At 35.8% G+C, this 21,085-nt stretch overlaps 1 protein-coding gene across 3 annotated transcripts in view; it reads left to right on the top strand.

Moving 5' to 3' along the window:
* Positions 1-21,085, top strand: part of NPAS3 (neuronal PAS domain protein 3) — a 607,091-nt gene that overhangs the window by 422,683 nt on the left and 163,323 nt on the right. For all 3 annotated transcript variants that reach the window (XM_034061945.1, XM_034061944.1, XM_034061943.1), the window contains one exon: positions 238-327. In XM_034061945.1, the coding sequence (XP_033917836.1) occupies positions 238-327 (90 nt within the window). The remainder of the gene's footprint in view (positions 1-237; positions 328-21,085) is intronic.

The raw sequence follows: 21,085 nt of genomic DNA, 5'->3' as shown, positions 1-21,085 counted from the left end.
GCAGATGTAAGATGATAATAAATCCTTGAACTTTGGAATATACTTGTATGCTGTTTGTTAATATATTGGTAGAATATAAAGGAATTGTCTTAAGGACTCAAATTAAAAACACTTATAGAAATCAGAACATTTCCCTAAATATGTTCTGAGATGCCTTTATTTGAATCTATTTCTGTCTGAAATGTAGAAATTTTTATTAATCTATTCCTTTTTTTTTTTTTTTTACTTACTTTGTAGTCCCTGGATGGATTTGTCTTTGCACTAAATCAAGAAGGAAAATTTTTGTACATTTCAGAAACTGTCTCCATCTACTTAGGCCTGTCCCAAGTAAGTACATGCTTTCAATTTTAGAGCATAATTGCATATGATGTTTTCTTCTGTTTATCGTTCTTAAAAAAATAATAATTTGGTTTCTACATTTTTTGTGGATTATTGAATTAGTCATTTAAAGTTGCATCTGGTTCATCCTGAGAAGTAATTGAAAAATGTATCTATCAGTATTGGAGGTTGCCATAAGATAAACTTGTGCCTGAAAACTTTCTGCCATGAAGGATCATTATTAATTTATTGAGAACAAATGAAGTTTCTTTTCTCAGTTGTTTTGAACTTTAAACCTCTGTACCTGATAGGAAAGGGACACACTAATAGTACTTCCCTTGTGTCCTATTACTGGATGTTTATGGAGTACCCTGCATTATCCAGGGAGCTGACACGATGACAGGGAGTCATTTGGAGTCAAGAAATGCTGAGAGAGACCATTAAAATGTCTTGCAGGGAGGGTTCCAACAAGGACACATTTTGCTGCTTTCATAAATGCTCACTAATATGGAAAGACAAATTCATAAAATAAAATAGTTTAATTTTTTATTTAATTGCTGACCACTGTCAGACTTTAAAAGGCAGGACAAAAGTGGGAGAAAAAAGTTGCCTGTTGATGCTTATTGCTGCAGCATTCAGAAATGTTTAGGAAGAATAGCTTCTTTCTGCTTGTACTTAGAAATGCAGCAGAAAGATTTTGCATGATTTTCAGAGTAGGATAATCTACTTCTGTTGCAGTCACCCAAGGAGAAAAAGAAAAACTGAGATAATATTTATTTTAGCTTCTTTAAATTGTGATCTATAGTGCATGAGGAGGCAGCTATTAGCACTAGCAACTGTCAGTTTTGCTGTACCCCTACAATGGTATGGGAAATGTTAACATTTGGTGCAGAAAAAGCCTAATTTTAAATATTATCTGGTGAGGATCTGAATAGAGGTTCATTAACTCCTCAAAGAACATGCAAGCAATTGTCTGTAATAAGTTCAGTAATTGTTATTTTGTGCTGGCTTTAGCAAACCAAATGATAGAAATGGAAACAGAGCTGTTTCTAACTCATATCAGTAGTCTTGTCTGTCATTTAAGTCCCTCATTTTGTAATAGACTTTAATTCCTGCCTTAATCTGTTTGGGAGTTAGTATCAGGAATCTCAGATTTTGAAATTGGTGCGCCACCATGTTGCTAATACAGTAAAGAATTGGAACTTTAATGTTTATTATTGTCTTATGCTCATATTAATCTGTTTTATGCATAGTATCCAACGAAGTTTAATAAGCCAGTAAAGAAGAAGGATGGATAATTAGTTTAAGCAGGTAAATGCTAATTAGGAAACTCCTGAAAGGCATCCATTATACACTAGCTTAAAACAAATTTTACAGCCCTGGTTAGTGGTGTAATCCAAATTCTGTCAAGGCAACTGCATTTTCTGTAATTGAGATGTGTATGTTTGCTTTGCATAACAGATGGCTCTGTATGCTTAGACTGATAGCTAGGAAAATAATAATTGCATTATTCTGGCCAAAAGAATATTAGCTCTTGGGTTTTGGCCATTTCAGTCAGTCCTCCTGCCAGCACAGCATATGCACATATATGGATTGGATTTTCAAGGAAATTGATGCATCTGGAATAGTGTGGCCATCTGAAATATCATCTGTTCAAGAAAAATTTGGCTTTAACCCTATGCTAGTCTCCTATTAAAAGCGTTTGCTGCCACTGTCTTTTTAACTATAGGAGTTGGTAAATCTTTTCTTACTCTGAACTTACATCATGCTGTTAAGACTTTACACTTCATCTTGATCCCCATATATATTTCAAGCAAGGGTTCAAATAAATAAATCAATTGTCTTTGCCTGTTAGAGTATTTGATATATCAGCACAAATGTTTCCTTGTGTTCACTACTGAAAGTATTGATGGAAAAACTAACAAAAATCAGAACCAGGAGTGTAGATTTTAACACAGTAATAGATGACATGATTTAGTTCGAGGTGTCCCTGCCCACAGCAGGGGGGTTGGAACTAGATGATCTTAAGGTTCTTTCCAACCCTAACCATTCTATAATTCTGACATTTACTGAGAGTTACTAAAATATCTGTGGTTTTCGTTGTTCTTCTGTCTTTATGGAGACACTTTGTGTATCTCAGATCCACTGTATTTATATTTTTAACATATTCTCTTGGTTATAACATATTCTCTTGGTATATTATTATATAGCTATATATATCATTAATAATGATAAAAGAAATACTGTATCTGCTTTGTTAGTAAATCGCTATTCAAAGGTTATTCATTGCAAAAAAAATATTAGCAAGAATATCCATAAAATCGTTTTTCAAACTATACATGTAAATGCTACTATTTGCATGACAACAATCAAAAAATGCTTGTGAACACTCAGTTTCTAGAATGGTCCAATATGATACATGTGGTGATGAATTTCTTGCATGGCAGGTAAACATTGATAATTCCCTATCCTGACATTCCCCAGCTATATATTTGTATAGAATCTCTGGGTAATTTTACACTTCAGAAAGTTTGGATGTATATTATAAGCATTTTTATACAAATCATCTTCAAGTGTTGATCTTGGAGTCTTATTTTCTAGTCAAATATCTTCTCAGAGACTTCATCCTTGTTTGCTTTGTTTTGTTTTTTAGTTTATTTTAACTTGAAATAGTGTACAATATATTTTGTACTTGTAAAACAAAATCTTGTGTCTCTTAGCTAAAGGAAAATAGACCTTGTACCGAATCTTAGCAGATGAAAACAGTTTTTCATGGAACCCAGTTTTTCTCTTTTCTAAACATTGGAAGTCAGTGATATAAAACAAATGGATGCTGATGTTCTAAGATAGCTGCAGGGCTAATAGTAAAAGAATCTGATAAAACAGTGTCTTGGGAAGTAGCTTGGCAATGATGATAATAAACTTACTCCTGGCAAAAATAACAGTAAATAAAAATTACAATAAATACTCTCTTGTCATTATAATGAAGATACCTTGCATGTAGACACCCGTAGATATATATGTTTTAGGCACTTTGTCATCCAGTTAATACTAACAAAGTTATTTTGGCAGCCATAGATTTTAGAGCACACCGTGAAATTGAAATCAGAGCACTTTCAGAGAACAGAGATGCATTTCCAAGTAGAGGGAAGAACACAAACTTAGCTGGAAACAGTGAGAGAAGGAAGATAATAAAAGTGACAGAAATGGGCAGAAATCTCCAAGTTATACATTTGTCTGTACAAGTTGTCGTAGCTCAATTATACTCAGGACAAGCTGAAATAGCCCAACATACTTTCCAGTAGTCAATAGTTTCAGGAACTGTGGTATTTTTCAGAAGACCCTGACATAGCTAGAGATGCGCAATACAGCCAGGTTTTCTTCCATAGCTTGGACAGTGTGACCTGTGATGATGTAGCTTACCCTTCTGTGATACAAACATCTTTTTACACTGCATCTCTGCAGTGATGTAAAATGTTTTGTCTTCATACATATCTGTTTTCTGATATTTTTAAGTCAACAGGTAATTTTTGATATCAGGGTAAGCTGTCATCTTTTTGAATACCTGGTCCTTGATTTCCTTTTAGAAATGGGATAAGATTTCAAAAGTAGATGGCTAAATCGAGTCACCATATCTGAACATTGAAATAACACTAGGATCACTCCTTCAGGCTCTTAGAAGTCAGTATCAGTGCTTACTTAAGAGAATTCAATTATAAGGATGCTGGGGAGTGACTGCTCATTAGGGACTGTAGTGATAGGACAAGGGGTAACGGGTTAAAACTTAAACAGGGGAAGTTTAAATTGGATAGAAGGAGGAAGTTCTTTACTGTTAGGGTGGTGAGGCACTCGAATGGGTTGCCCAGGGAAGTTATGAATGCTCCATCTCTGGTGGTGTTCTAGGCCAGGTTGGACAGAGCCTTGGGTGACATGGTTTAGTGTGAAGTGTCCCTTCCCATGGCAGGGGGGTTGGAACTGGATGATCTTAAGGTCCTTTCCAACCCTAACTATTCTATGATTCTATGATTCTGTATATGCTGGTTAGGATGCTTTTGCTTTCAGGAAACAAGTTCTTAGTCACCTCTCACCAACAATTGTAGTCAACAAAGTTATTACCTATTGTTTCCCCTCTGTGAGGCCCACATCTTAAAATAAAATATTTCCTGCCTTTACTCCTACTTGTCCAGGATACAGACCAGGTTTGCAAATTGGCCTGTTGAAAAGAGAGCTCACTAAAAAGGAGCAGTGCAGCTGCAGGCATAATAGGAGATAATAGAGATGAAGAAGGAAAAAAAAAAAAAAAAGAAAAAACCAAACTAAAAGAGAATAATTTGAGAGGTTTTGTCCTTTTTAAAACAAAGCAGTCAAAACCAACAGGTATATTACATGTGTACTGCATTACTAGTAGCATAACTTATCTCTTTATTTTGGCTTTCTGTGCATTTGTTCTATGAAATGGCAAATAAAATTATAGCTACAGCACACAAATACAAGGTCAAATAAATGACAGTACTCATTCTATTTGTGAAGCTATTCTGAAAAGGAACCATGGTGCCAAATGTGGCTTATTTGAATAATAAAGAAGAATTAGATTCCCCTGATAACTTGGCTGAGGGCCAATAAATCACTGGAGGTTAAGAATGCTTTGCAACTGCCATGTATGTCTTTTGCTTTTACGAAGCACAAACCTCAACTACTATGCTCTACCTGTTTTTCAATGCAAATCAAGTTGAGGTTAGTAGATGGTTAAAGGATTGCTCTTGGCTCTATTTGCTTAAAAAACTACATAAATTAGTCTTGATACTTAAATTCATTTTTGTAAAGTCTGCCTTATTCCCCCCCCCCCCATACCATTACCTAAATAAATTAAAAATAATAATATTTAAAGAATACAAGCAAAAGCCTATAAAAAAAAGCCAGGGACTTTACAGGAAAACTACATTTTTTTAAGGCATTCCAGACAATAACCAATTGAGAAAACAGTTTGCTATTTTTTTTTCCTGTTGCTGTTTTAGTGCTCTGAATTTAAATACTACTGTGTAGAATGAGCTTTCTGCTCAGTTAGCAAATTGGTGCACTGGCATTGATAATTTTTTAATAGCTTCTCCCCTAAAAATTAGTAAATAAAAGCCTGGTAAACGCTGTGTTGGTCATGTGCTGTTTAAAGAAGATTTTTACTTTAATGTTCAGCACCAGAAAGTTCATTTCCTCTTATGTTTTATGCTGAAAGAGGTGAGCCAGGGAGGAGCTCTATTGAAATAGAATGGCTCTAAGGATTTTGAGAGCAGTAAGAAAACGTAAGTATCAAAATAATTCAGAAACAGTACAAGGCACAGTGGCACATTATCAATTTACAACATTTAAATTGATAAATGCTTGGTGGTGAAGGCCTACAAGGGCACTTTGAAAAGCAAATAGCGACCTGGTGAAGAAATTGATTTTTCCTCCCCGAAAATGACTGCATGATGCATCATTTGACTGCATGCTGTCCAAGTGCTTGACAGAGATAATCTCAGCAATCCCACGGGTGACCTTATCATTCTCACCAGGGCAACTTTGTCTAGGTTCTGACTTTGTGCATGTCAAGGTTTCTTCAGGCAGGATCCTTAGGGGGAAAAAGTTCCTCTGTTCGATCCAGATATTGAACCACTCTTCAAGGCACCCCCCCACACTCACCCAAAAAGGCAAGCTTGTTTCTTTTCTTCATAATTATGAATGAACTGAACAAGAGAAAATATCTATAGACACAGTATCTTTGCTGAAGCCATTATTGCCTTTTCAGTGTAGCTTAGTTTAGCTCTCAAAGGAGAAAGGATACCTGCCATTAGAGGTTATCAGACACAGTTGAGAGGCTCCAAAATGTGTGGCGCTCTCCTACATAACAGAAATATCCTGCCCGCTTTTGTTCTCACAGTCGCTGTTCACAGCTTTATTTTTGCTCAAGAAAAGGTTTTGCTGTTGTCACAGGATTTCATATCAGTGCCCAATAATTTTTTTCTTTATGCCTTTTTTTTAATAAATACATTCTCAACCCAAGAACTTTTAAGACAACTCAAGTGCAAATGACAAGCTGACAAGAAGTCCTGAGCATCAACATCAATATGCATAATTTTGCATAGATGCTCTGTAACAACCTTCACTGTATAGTCTTGAAGTGATCCAAAACAGTCTGTTTTCTCTGTTTATTACAAAACTGGTTTTGTGTAGCACAGGAATATATTGCCCAAACTATGAAGAATAAAAACATTTAAAGATTTGCAGGATTATTTTTTAAGTACTTCATATAACAAACAAATAGTTTTTCATATACAGTTCTAATTGTTAATTATAATTACTGATTAGGAGCCTACTGAAAGCAGCCAATGTTATGCTCTGTCTGGTACCCCAAAGCCCACTGCCTTTGACACCCACAGTTCACCATATTCAACCTCTTTTACCTCTTTCTTTCATCCACAACATTAATTCTGAGTGAACAAGACGTGCTTCCTTGCTTTTGACAAGATTTGCTGCAGTCTCATGCGACAAAAACCCAACACTCATTCCAGATTCAGAAAGTAGGATTTATAACAGCATTTTAATTTAATGTTGGATGTCGAACATATAAAGAGATCACAGTAGTACTAGAGCTGAAAATTGATGCCTTTTTTATTAGTGTCCTCTCAGAAGTGGGTGAGCCGCTGTTTGTGCAATGGAGCACAGAGCACCACAGTCAGATGAATGAGGATATGCTATCTGCAAGGAATCATATTTCAAACCACTGTCTGCTTCTATTGATGTGCTCAGAGTTGAAAGGTTATGCTAGTAAATGCCATCAGAATTTTCAGCATTAGAAATCTGTGGAATAATCCGCTGACTGTCACTTTATAGTCAGTCCAAATGCAATATATAGTAATGCTTTACTGATTTTTTAAACTTGAAATTAACTTATTGATACTGATCATGTTGTTTTGCTTATTCTTCTGCAGCATGTTTAAATGCTGACAATGGTATTGTCTTACAGGGTCCACTGACTATAGCTCTCTGTTGAGTTAACTAAGGGAATTCAGAATGTCATTTTACATGAGAATCATGTTCCCCTTATTTATTCTTTTGAACATATTTTACCAGCCATTGAGGCTGAAACATTGAAAGCCTTTATGCAGAAGGGATTCACTGGTTAAAATGAATCACACAAATTCTCCATGCAATAAAATATAGCCTCATTGGTTTAACGCTTGAAGGCTGAAGACTTTTCATGTCACTTAATAATTTCTATCATTTGATGTTAAAAATAAGATTTTGATAAGGTAATTTTCATTGCAATTGTTAACTCTTTCCAGTATTAAATAAGACCATTTGCCTTCTGGTGGATGCAGTGTTTTCAGATTGTTTTAAGAAAAATGTCTGGAGAAAATGGTTAAGGCAATTTAGCCATTTTACATTTGTCTTCCCTATTAAAGCAAAGACAAAGAGTTTTCCTGAATTAACATTCATATTATCCAAATTAGCTACAGAGTAGTTTGGTATCTTTTTTGCATTGCATTGTAACGTATTTGTGTGAAAGTTGGAGAATATTCTATATATAGACACTTAGTAAAACAAACAGCTGTGGAATAATTGGGAGGAAAAAACAGATACTGGTAGGAAAAATACAAATTTGGCATAAAGATATTTTCCATGCTATCCTGGCACATTAGAGATGGGGAGGAACTCAAAAATTAAGTATTTTACCTTATAAGAGTAAGGTCAAAAAGTTATTCTACTAGTGAGTGATCAAAGTTTCATTTCTATAAATAAATAAATAAATTCTAATTACTAGGGTTTGATTACTAGTAAGGAAACATGTTTTCACATCCTTAAATAATGCACTGATTCTGAAGACTGATTCTTTTTTACATCAGATCCTTGCTTGAGTCAGGTTCACTTGAGAGAATTCCCATTCCAAGCATTTCAGAAAGGGTGGGTCAGGCCACAGAAACTCAAGAATTGGCTTAGGTTCTGAAATAAGTAAGGCAGTGCCTGTATGTATTAAAACCACAATCACTTAATGAATTTGGGCTAAAAAGAACCCTGAACCAAACAAACAAATTTAGACAAAGTTAGATCAGTTAAGCGATACCTTCCACTCCAAATCCTCACTAATGATTCTACCAGTCCAACCCAGGGGTTTCATACGAAAGCACAAGATCAGGACCAAGCAACTCAAAAAAAGGATAAAAGACATGTCTTAATTTGGTTTTGCCAGCGTCTGGTATTATTGCAGCTTCAATCAGCGCTTTACTTGCTCTGCTCTCAGTCAGAGTTAACAGAGGAATCCTCTTCTGGGGAGTGTATTGGTAAGAGAGGAGAAGCATTCCAAATTGTATGGAGAATATCATCACTGCAAGTCAGTGGGGGATCTAGTCAAGAAAACCTCCACATCAAAGGCTTTTGGTGCTTAATCCCCCAGGTTTGTAGTGGAAATTCAAGACAATCACACCCATATGCTATTGCTCTTCCAGTGTTAATCTAAACTCTTTTGCCACTCCCCATTCATCTTCAGCATTAAAATAGACCTATGCTGCCTTAGCATTTTAACCTCCTGTTTCCCTATATTTCTTTCTGGCATTTGGACCATGATGCTATCCAAGACATCCTCTGTTCATGTTTCCAGTGGCACAGAGGCTGACACCAGCTCCCTGCTAAAGTTACAATGTGAGAATGAATGTACGAAGATTGGTTTCTGCATTTAGTGGACAGGGGAAAAGAGCATCAGAAAACTTGGCAGGCTTACTGCAAACCCATATTTTGTCTTTGTTGCTCAGCTGAGTTCCTCAATAGCATTCACATTAAAAGTTCTTTCTGCTGTTTGTTCATACCTTCAGAACTACCTGAGTAACTCAGCTCCCCTTGGAAGTTGTTTACTTACTGTTTTCAAGGCACTGCCGCAGTAGCACCTTCTGCAGATAAATCCATAGAAAAGCCAGTTTAATGCTCTCTTGCCTATTTTACCAATTCTATGTCACCAGGGTCTACCATCAGGACCTGCCCTAGCAGAGAGCATGTGCTAGCAGTGCAGTCATAACCAAAGCCAGCCAAAGTCACAGAGAGGTACTTCTGCTGGCCACCATATGAGGCAGGGAAAAGCTAGGACTACATTTTCCTTTTCAAAAGACAGGAGTTCAGATGTGGCAAAAGAGTGAAGTGATACACATCCTTTGCCCAGACTTAGAAATGTAAGGGAGAAAGAGAGAAAACATCTTCCCTTTAACAACGAGGGTCTGTGTCTAAGAACAATAATTATTTTCTCCTTTAGAGGCACAAAGCATTTGTATATGTTAAAGGGAGAGGGAATTGAAATAGTGTGAAAAAGACAGACAAAAGAAATGCCTCTCTGGTGTGAGCAGACAGGAAGGGGAAGACAGAAAAGAGACATAGCACACTTCCCCTACTCAGTAACTGAGAATCAGAGCTGTGAGAACACATGCTGTTTCTTCCTCACCAACAAAATAAATTTTGCTAGCCCTTGGTATTCAGAACTCAGGCCCCAGCGTCAACTCAAATAGTAAGACAGGTTTCAAGTTATTAGATCTATGAAAATAGTATTTAAAAGGGCTTATTAACATGCTGGGATTTTTTCCAGCCTTTATGGGCTTACACCTTCAAGCCTTCTTTTTCTGTTGGCTACCACAAATGGTAGAAGCTTCCTTTTATATTTAAGAAGTGTCTAAGACTTTTTGGGAATATCATGATTCTACAGCCAGGCCTTTGAAGGTGCTATCAAGCATCATGTTATTGGCAATAAAGTTGTGAGGTTTGGCAACAGTAAAATAGAAAGGGGAAATACTGGCTTTTCTCTAGTTGAATGGGATCACATGAGTCTATAAACTAATATGATGTATCATTGTCATACTGCATTCCAGGTAACTTTTAAAGCCTTTGCATTAATATTTACCTGGTCTTGTACTTATAAAGCATTTTACAGAATTATTACCTATATTATTTTGTGTTTAAGATTCTGTCTTTGAGTCTTTGAGGGGATAAGTATTTTCTAGGCTGAGTACTGCTGAATTGGGATTTATCTGGTATAGTGAGGCATAGTCTGTACGTTTTCATACTGCATTTCAGAAAGATGTCTCTTTTGGGACAACACTTACTCATACTTAAGTAGTAAATACAAAGCCATATACATTCCTGTCATTCTTTGAATGACAGTGGAGCTATGCATTTGTTCTTATTTAACTTCTGTAACACATATATAAGAAAGATACAATGAATATCTCTTCCACATATTGAGGCAGCATGTAAAAGTCATGACTTAAAGTTTGTAGGACGGGATGCTTCATTTATTAAAACTCATTAATGCAGCTGGAGAAACAGTAGCTTTCCTTCCTGCATTTGTTTCTCCTGACCTGACATGGGTCTGATCCACAGTCTGTAAGTCAATGAAAAGATTTCACAGGTTTTTGAATGGTTCTCATTTTGCTGTATATTGTCAACATGGTGCTTGTGTTGCACTGGGAATAAAGAGATTTTCTGGAAGTTATTCAGCAATATCTTTGTCCCTATAAGCAACTCACACTTGAAAAAGAATGACAGTTTGATTACTGTTCTTTTGTTCCCTAGATTGGTTATAAATTGCTTGCATGTTTTAAAATGTTTTGGTCATATGATAAGTTAATTTTTTTGTCCTGTCTCTAAAGGTATATATTCAGATTGAGTTAACCTGAAACAGTGTTTTGTTAATACATTTTAAAGGATTCCTACATTAAATGTAAGTGCTATATACTTTATTTAGATGACATTACTTGTTGTGTAGGTAAGGTCTAATTGAGTGTCTAACTGCTGAGAAAGATGCATTCCAAAAACCTGGCAGTCTTCAGGGTCACAGTGGTTGTCTAAAACAATGTAGTGGAAAACTTCTTCTAACGTAATAGGCATACATTTTATTAGTTGCATGTTTGGGAGGGGTGAACAATAATGATATTTTTATTTTAAAGCCATCTGTTTCCCATCTTCTGATTCAGTCTGTCTTCCTTGTTAGCTCCCAAATTCAGTTTTGATGTATTGTTGCTTAAAGTACAGTGCCTTCCCAGCAGAAGGCAATTCATGGGAAGAATTGAAAATAGAAAGTAATTCAGACACTGAAATGCACATAAGCAAATTCCAGTTTCCAGAGAGAGAGACTGAGATGGGCTGCTCTTTCGTGTTCATTGCAAGTTTAAGGTTTTTTTCTTCCTGCATTTTGGCAGAAATGGCTCTACAGGGAGAATTTTGTACACTTCAAATTGGACAAGCTGATGAAGGCTATTCCAGATGTTTTGTTTGGCTAAATCGGACAGTTTCTTAATGCTTGTTGTTTTTAAGTTTTGATATCATGACACTACTCTTGATTTATGTGACATTGACTTCACACTTTGTGACTGTGAAGAAGGATCTTGTGCATTTGTCACAGACTTAAATTATACTTATTCTGTTCTATGTCATTAGGAGCTATTTAACTAATATAATAAGCACATTAGTGCTGTACCTAATTTGAACTATGATGTTGCTGATTCTGACACAGTCCAGTCTGCATTCTCATAGTGTTCTTGTGATAAATTCCTGCACATTAGCAAAGTCTGCAGCCTCCCTAGTGAGGGTGTAAATTCATGTGAAACAGTAAGTGAAACTGGGAAAAAATCCCAGATTAAAAAAAAAAAAAGTAACTTTTACAGCTCATTAATTAAAATTGACACTTCAGGGTTTCAAGAGGCTAGGAAAGGACACTGCCACTTTAATATATTTTGAAACCTTTTCAATTGAGCAAGCAAGAAAATCATGTAATTGCTGGAATTCATTCAGCTCTTTAGTGAAAACACAAGCCTTCAATCTTAAATAGCATTTGTAGAAATTAAAGAAGCTAAACTGAAGGTTTTTCTAAAATGTCACAACTGCTTTGTGATGCTGGCTGATATGGACTATCCCTTCATTATCATCTAGAACACCTGGGAAGGTGCTGTGAAAACACAGTGTCTTTTAAAATAACATAACTGTAAAACCCAAAGATTTTAAAGGAGATTATATGTGCATATTTATATTTGCTATTTTGAATCAAGTTGTTGGTGTGTGATATCCTTTATTATGGCATTAGCACCCATGTCACAGCAATATCAAAATTTGCATATAAACAATCAACATAATGGAATGGAAATATAAAATTCAGGGATTATTATTACTTTAAGTAAAACGCTTACCTATCCTGAAATGCAAATATTTGTTCCATGTGTGTATAATTATAATATTCCCATGATAGCTGAAGATTTTCTGATTCTCTCTTATAGTCTCATTTAACTCGTATTTATTCTCTTGCATCCATGGTCTTCATTCGGCACTGGACATCTTACTGAGCTGTATTACAGGGTTTTTTTTGGTTTTAACCTTCAAAGGAATTTCTGTGAGCAGATGCTACATTGAACCAGTCAGAGTAGAAAGGAAATGATACGGCTTTTAAAGGGCACATCTAGCATATCTACTGGGCTAAAGTAATTCTGGCAATGCTTCAAAGGATATAACTTTTGATGGTAAAGTAGGTAGGCTACAGAATGAAATCACATATGGCAAGCTGTCAAAGTCTTCCTACACATTCAGTACATTTATATAAGTGCAAATGGATGCTGCTTAGATGGAGTCTCTAGCAATTTCCTGTTAAATCTGCTCTCAGATTATCTGATAGTATTTGACTAAATTATCTGTATAAAAGCTAAGGACAACTTTTATGATCAAATATTTAGAAATTAGTTTTTTTCTTTTTGGCAGAATCTGAAATATGAACTGCAATTGTATTAACACTTGAAAGCAAAGGGCTTTCAGTAATAGCAATTATATCAAAACAGGGATAATGAATTGCTGTATATCAACTTGAAGAGGACGTATTTATAGGTCAATGATGTCAATAGCTATAGTTCTCATAGACACCTCATTCTTACCCTTTTATTCCTTGCTAATGTTAAGCAGACACAGTTTTAACTTTTAATGAGACTGGTGAATATGAGAATCTCGTTTGACAGTGGAAGGAAATATATAGTTTACAAGGATTGTGTATTTTTCACCTTTCAAAATTTAACGATGAAAACTGTTACCCTTTCACAAATGCTAACACCCAATGATGGGCCAATGAAGTCCAGCCCCTTCTCTGCAAAAAAAAAAAAAAAAATCAAAACTGTAATCTGTAGTTATACTTAGTACAAAGACAAGCTTTTAAACTTTTTTTTGTTAGTTGTGTTACATAATCCTCTAGTATTAAGACAGAATGCAGGATGTGTACAGATACAATTAGCTCTATAGCTAAGAGTATCCATGCATGTATATGTATTTATATATAATACATTTGTGTATATGAGTCTGTATGGGTCTATATGATTGACAGGGGAGTATTAAGGTTGTGCTGTCAAGTTCTTTATTGCTGCCCTACACTATCCCACAATTGTAGTAAGTAAGGAATGTCCAGCTGTAGCCTTGTAGCCTCAAACATACATTTTTTCTCTGATTTTGGACCATGGACATGACAAAGGGCTGTGGTAGGCTGGAACTTGTTTTAGTTTTACTGGGGGATATTGCGGTGTGGTTAGTGCTGTTGGCTGTTAAAGTCTGGAGTCTGTTTGCCAAGAATTGAGTCTAATTTTGGACATTGAAATAGAAAACCCTCTAGCAGATCTTTATATTCATTTGCCCCCTCTCTTACATTTACGTGTGGTGGCAGAGTGTGTTCCCATCTCTCTGGTTTCTTCTCCACCCTGAAACTCTGTGTGCCAGACATAGGTAAGCAGCCTGTCAAGTCATCCTCATCTTAGGGGATCTAAGATCAGAAATGGAGTTCAGAAATGCACAGCTTTGGTGAGATGTATGTCTTTTATTTGGGCCCCAGTTCTTCAGCTGCAATATCAGACCAATACCTTAATCATGTGGGTCACTGTACAGATCACACCCTTGGACCCTGATCATAAGCATGGGGCACTGTAGATTGCAGAAGTAAATAGAGAGAAGGTTTGTATTGATCTATTTAAGCAGTGGTTGCTTGCTCAGTGGCATATGACTGGGACAAATTTTAGTGCACTTTTATTGTGATGGCAAATAACCTCTTGCTAGTATAAAGACTACTCCATCTGCCAGTTTCAATCCATTTTCTGATAAAAATGAGGGTATGATGACTGCTCAAAGAAAATCTTATTGCTTTAACATGAGTGGAAAAAAATGCTGTTGTGTCTAGACTGAGCCTTAGCTGAAATTTTCTAAATTATTTAGTCTGATACAGGTGTTTGTCCTGTAAAAGTTTATTCTAAATAGTGGTAAATTTGACAATGTGACAAGGAACTGCGAACAGTTTTCTGATAAGGGTTAAACAATGATAACAAAAGGTACTGGTGTAAGTTGTACTTGTAATAAAATAGAGCATGAATAAAAGAAAAGATGAATATGTCATAACAAAGGCTTGGATCCTGGAAATAGGCACACAAGAATTCTCATTGAAGCTGTGAAATTAATGATGTGTATAAAGCTATTCAATTAGATCTTTGAGGAATTGGAGCTTGGACTTTTGAACTGTGTGAACTCTGATTAAAATCAGTGGCAGTCTCACCAAAAGCAAAAGTTCTGGAGAGAAAAATGATGACCAAAGCCATACATTCACAATTTAAAAATTATCTCAGTGGTGAAAATGCATTTCTATTGTGTGTTACCATTTTGTTTCTTAATGCCCTGTTTCCCTCTATAAACACCCAAAGCCCATGCATAGGTCATGCATGTCAGCTGGACTGTTTGCCCAGTCAAAAACATGAAACTGCATGTGCTTATTGAAGTAGGAAACAGCTCAATGTTAAATTGGTTTGTTAGACTGAAAGGAATTGCTCAAGTCTGTAAGTGCCTCTGTATATATATATTTAAAATAAAAATACATACCATCTGAATTTTAGAAACTGTAAGCAGACATCTCAAATAGTAGCTGGTGTTGAACAATAGCACCTCCCCAGGAAACAAGCAAACCAGGGAAGAATGTGTCAAAACCCCTCAGTCTCTTGTTGGCCCTTTGGCAGGAGTACAGACAGATTTTATATTCAATTGAAAGCTCAACGTATTTAAACACTGTGGCCTCAGCTGTGATGGCACGTTACGTTTTAAAATCTGTATATTTGCTTAAAATGAGGAAGGTTCAGTGTTTCTGTAGGTTACTGTCCCAGAAGTAGTGTGGTAAGGATAGACAAATGAGAAATAGATACATCCCAATGCAAGTGTGATTTTTGCAAACCAATTCATTACCAGAATAGAAAGTTGATTATCAATGCAGTATACACACAACTTGGAAAGTACCAACTTCGACAACTTCAGGAGACTGAGGTTTATACTACACAGATGCAAAGATGTCAGTCCAAATCCAGAAAGTAACAAAAGATTTCCTCATGGGGTAAGGGCTTGACACAGTCCCTGAGCAGAAATAACCTAGATTAAACACACTACCACTGATCCAAAATATTAACATTTATTTTTCCATTTGTTCCTTTGGCTCCACAGTGAGCATGAATTAAAAAGGGTGGGAATTCCCTTCAAATGCTATTTTATGTCATGTTCTCTCTTCTCTGGGAATCCTAGACAAGGAGCTCAAAGTGACTGTGTGGTAAGAGCTGAGGAATACAGATAGGCACATTGAGGTCCATAAGTCATCTGCTTCTGTTCATCCTGTGAATAAATAAAATCAGGGATATGGCCATGAGGGAATCCTGAAATACTGGTGTAATCTTTCCTGATACCTGCAGTCATGTGTAAGGCACAAGCACAACTAAAGATAGCAGAAGTAAGGCAAAACTAGTTACTACATAAGCAAAGTTGAGTGGAAATGGAGAAAAGGAATGATAGTTGTGGCTCACATTCTGTAGGAAGACTTTCTCACAGATATATGACTTTGGAAGCAACAGTGCAGGTAGTTTCTCATTCTTAGCTGCTGATATATTCACTAGGTTGTTTGTAAGTTTCTGAGATTTTACTTAATACATAATACAGTGTAATTTCTAGCCTCTGATTTGTCACACACAACTCTTCTTGCCATACTTCCATTTGAGCTACAGGCTCTACCTCATCAGTGAATTCATCCACTGTCGATCTTCTGAAAGGTTATTGCAATGGTATGATGTCCTTCAACCTCTATGACAACGTTAGGGCTGCTTCCTCTTTGTAAATAACAGACAGAATAATTACAGAACTAAGGCATCTATTGCAAATAACAAAGTTTAAAATCGAAGTAAAGATAAAATTATTTGATTTTTGTTTTCTGATCAGTTTCTGGAGGTTCAAAAAGAGAAATAATGCACAATGATTACTCCTAGAAAAGGGTTTAATTCTTTATATATATATACTGAAAGATGTAGCTGCTGAACTTCACCTTGAATGTTATCTGTATGCTAGGGAGAATGACCTTCCATCTCTGAAGGCTGTATTACATTTTTGGGTGTACTTTTTTTTACCTATATAAAATACATTTTCACAGCTTTTTCCCAGTATGTTTTTTGGCATGTTATGTGTTGCGCATACTTAAATGTGTTAAATAATGTCTGATATAGAAAGTACTTAGCTTGAGACAAATACACCTTTTACGTTACAGAGCAATAATGACTGTTGTTGATAGACAATATTCATGCACTGCTTGTGCGAATCAGGTTTTGCATTATGGGTCGTAGACTATACAATTTATAGTTTTGTATGAAATCACGGAGTTGATTGTTTTATTACATTTCAGTGTAAAATTTTCACCCATTTCAGTTCAAGTAACATTCTCACAGAATACAGGTTTTGTACTGATATGATGTTTCCTAGCTGTAGGCATGGCCTGTTCCTACTACTGGCTGTAATTTACTTTTTGGTCTCTGTTGCCTTGAGCTTGCCTTCTGACTAGTTTGTTGAATGATGTGCTAATCCATTATATTTTTCAGACAAGTGTATCGACCAGTATAAACAGACTGGAGGGCACAAACCTAAATGAAAGCTATACTTCCTTGAATCATTTAAAAAGCTCCCGCAGTGGTGGCAGTGCAAAATAACTTTTCTCTGTACATTAAATATAAGGGGGAAATTTCAATAAATAAGATTGTGGGGAAGGGGTGGAAATGAAAACTTTGTGAGCACATTATGTTGCTTTTCACATGGATGTATTTAGTTCTAGGAAGAAGAGATGGATAATATTAGTCAGTCACTTGAGAACATGCTTCTAGATGATAAATTTGAAACTGAGCCCCAAGCCCTGCATTACTTGCCATTTTCCATTGTCCAGACACTCTCACAACACATGATACATGTTTGAAGTCATGTACTGTGTTGAAACATTTTTATACAAATAAAGACTACAGAATAACCTCACTGTGGAACTGGCAAAAAGGAGGGCAAAAGACGCAGCTTTCTGATCTTTTTCTCTGTGGGAAACAGGTAGAATCCAATACCTGGTCATGAAAAATATCTTCAGGTAATTTGTCTTAAAAGAAATATCAGGAGAGGGGTGACTTCTCAATTTGTACAGCTGGTGCCAGACACTCAAGTTCCTACCTGTCAAAAAATGAATTAAAATTACAATAGCAACAGGAACTTTTGGATAGTAATTCAAATCTAATCTGTGCACACAAGTGATATTATGGAAAATGATGTTTTTCAATTAAAATTACAACTCTACAAAACTGTAGTAATCCCATGATAACAAGAAAGGGGATCATTTTTCCTTCAAGGCACATTCGATTCATGTTGCAGTTGGAAATAGTTAAGCTATGAATTACTAGAATTTCCACAGGCTTAAGTGTGACAAGCCTTAAAAAATCATTCCTTATATCTCACCTGAAATGGAAAATTCTGAGGAAGAGAATTAGATGATTCTTTCCTAAAGAAAATATTTTTTTCTGGGTTTTTTTTTTTTTCAGTTTCAGGTTTGGTTACAGTAGGTTGGCAGTAATAGTGGCTGTTTTCTATTTAACAATTCACTCTTAAGGTCTTCATGCGTTTTATATCACAGTTTTCACCTTCTTAATTTAAAAGGTGGGCACTCTCTACAAGCTACTAAGAGATCTGTGATGTTCAGCAGTCACTAAGGCATCATATATGCTTAAGAGTGTTTCAAAGACCTGGTGTTATGCTTTTTCCAATTATTTAAAAGCCCAAATTCCCTGTCCTCAGCAGCACAAATGCACAGCTGACAGCAAGCATTTTTATCCATTCAGAATCTGTGTTTGGGTTACTACTCTTGAACTGATGGTGTTCGCATGCTCTCTTCTTCCAAGAAGAGAATCCTCATGAGTCTTGAATTTATATAAATCATGATATAAATAACTGTTTAGCCATTGACCTCAGGGAGAACCACATTTCCCCCATCCCTACCCCCCTCCTACTTGCTATTCTGACTTTCTGAGCAGTCCTACCAAGAAAGGTGTGACTGTAACTATTTAACAGTCAGGCTAGTCATGATAGTTACCATTAAGGCTGAAAATCTGGAAGCAGCAAGCAGAACTTTCTATTGGGTTTGCCAAATAGTCAGAAAGCATTTTTATGGGGTTCTGATGTATCTATACTTTCTAAGTTCAGTTTCCCTTTCACTTACAAGAATTATCAGGGGTTTTGGAGGAGTTTGGATTGGGTTTCATATTTCTTCCATCTTCTAGATCTGTCTTCACAGGTATGAACAAGACACTAGGGTGTAGCCTTTCCAAATATGGCTACTGTTGTTTTAATTAGTATCTGATGGTGTTTAGAAAAATTAGTTTGAAACAAGCCTTACATTTCTGACTCCATGAAGCATTTTAATCCATTTGTGCTTTCAAGCTAAGGTAGTCATCCTTCACTTCAAAATATCTGCACCTTATCAAGATCAAAGCTGTCCAAATTTGACTTTGCATCTATGCAGATGGCTACAAACATGACACTGGAATATTACTTTGGCTTCACTTGACAGAACTGAAAATTGTCCACGCAGAACTATTCAGAATTTGTAGAAAATGTTGTTATTAAGTTTATTGTTTATGAATATAGCAGAAAAGCTTTGAATTAATAGCCGTCTATTTCAGCTTAAAGCAAAATGTGTTATTTGCTTCATTTCAGTGTCTCACACAGAGAAATTGCTGAGCAGTTGATCACTATGTGGGAGGAGGAAAGGAAAGCTCGTAGATTTTTCAACCAATTTCAAGTATTTTTGAAATAATGTATTCATAGCTAGTGCATGCAATAAATAATATGCACCATCATTAATACAGGAGATTTTTGAGTAGAGGCTTGGCCTTGTAAATGACAGCTTTCTAAATAAAATAAAATTCAAAAAGGCCAGTATATTCTTGAAATCTTTATTTCAGAGCATATGACTTGAAGCATGAGGTGCAGAAAACAATATTTCCTTTATGTAGTTCAAACATTTGCATAGGAGCTTGCTGGTTTGTAAATTCCAAGCAGCATAAATATTGATATATCATGCTTAGCTTCCCATATACCTTCAGTTTGTTTTTATCTAAATTACCGAAAGGAAGGTACAACTGTGTGCATTGTTTAAAGGCATGTTTCTTTCTAACCTCTGCTTTCTATAATCATTGTTATTCCGGTTTTTCCTCCTCACACCCCCTCCCATCTCCATGCAAGCACATATGCACACATACACACTCCAGTCTGTCTCTGTAACAGTTTCTAAACATTCAGCGTCCTGTTTTATAACTGCATAAGATATACTGCAAAGATCAATGACAGAAAGATTATTGGAGGTTTCTGAAGAGAAAGTACCTACATGTATTTGTTGGGTATTTCACATAGTATTGAAACCATTTATATGGGCTTAATAAAAAATAAGCTCTAAATAAAGCACTTTATCTTGATATAATGAAAAAGTCCTCCTAAATCAGAACTACCAAAAACAGTCTGTAAAAGAGAGAACGTAAAATGCTTCAAATGATGAAGGAGTTATATCCACTGGTTAATTGTAGTTGATAAATAAGTACATTCCAGAAGCTGGTATGTCTACTTGGTGCTATATGTTCAGGGAAGAAAAATTGGTTTTATTGCACTGTTTTGGATGAAAGGACTGTATCTATGTATTTTTTTTCCCAGAGTACTGGCAGAAGACATTGAAAGATGGAAGTGTTAAATTATTTCCCCCCCCCCCCCCCATAACACTGCATACCCATGAGAAGTGATTTTGTTGTTGTTGTTGTTTTAGGGTAAATAGAATGAATTATATCACAGCCGTGTTTTGCGGCAGATGGGTAATAAAGTCTCCAGCAGAACAAACCTGCCCTATTCAGTGTGCTGAGTGCTACTAAACAATCAGTCAGATGCACATGGGGTTGGCCAACAGGAACTGGGAATTACAGTCTGCAACACAAAACCACCTACTTTGAATCAAGAGAGAAAGTAATTTGGGTGACTATAGAGTTTCCATTTGACATATACAGGTGACTTATTTGGCTGTCTTCCTAGTAAAAGCAAAACCAGCTAACCTTTTAACAGAAATTTGTAGTCTGTACTACTGAAAGAATCAATATGTACTAAACCAAAAAATAATTCTTCCTTCCTTATAATTTATGAAAAAAAAACCAAATAACTAAATATTTATAACCAACTAATGAAAATACAACTATTTGTTACAATTCAGTATCTACTACTTAAGGCTCTGTTTCTTTTAAAGACATTTTTTAAAAATAATCTGATGTTTTGTTTCCCTCGCAAGATGTAGGATCTTTTTGACTGTAAAAAAACCCCAAAATGTTTCTCTGTTCTCAATCAATCTTTATATCCCTTCTTATCAAATAAGTAACCAGTGTCTGCT

This window comes from Melopsittacus undulatus, chromosome 4 (genome assembly GCF_012275295.1).
Source record: "Melopsittacus undulatus isolate bMelUnd1 chromosome 4, bMelUnd1.mat.Z, whole genome shotgun sequence".
Taxonomy (NCBI): Eukaryota; Metazoa; Chordata; class Aves; order Psittaciformes; family Psittaculidae; genus Melopsittacus; species Melopsittacus undulatus.
Note: the sequence above shows the minus strand (reverse complement) of the source record. Positions and strands in the feature narration are given on the sequence as shown.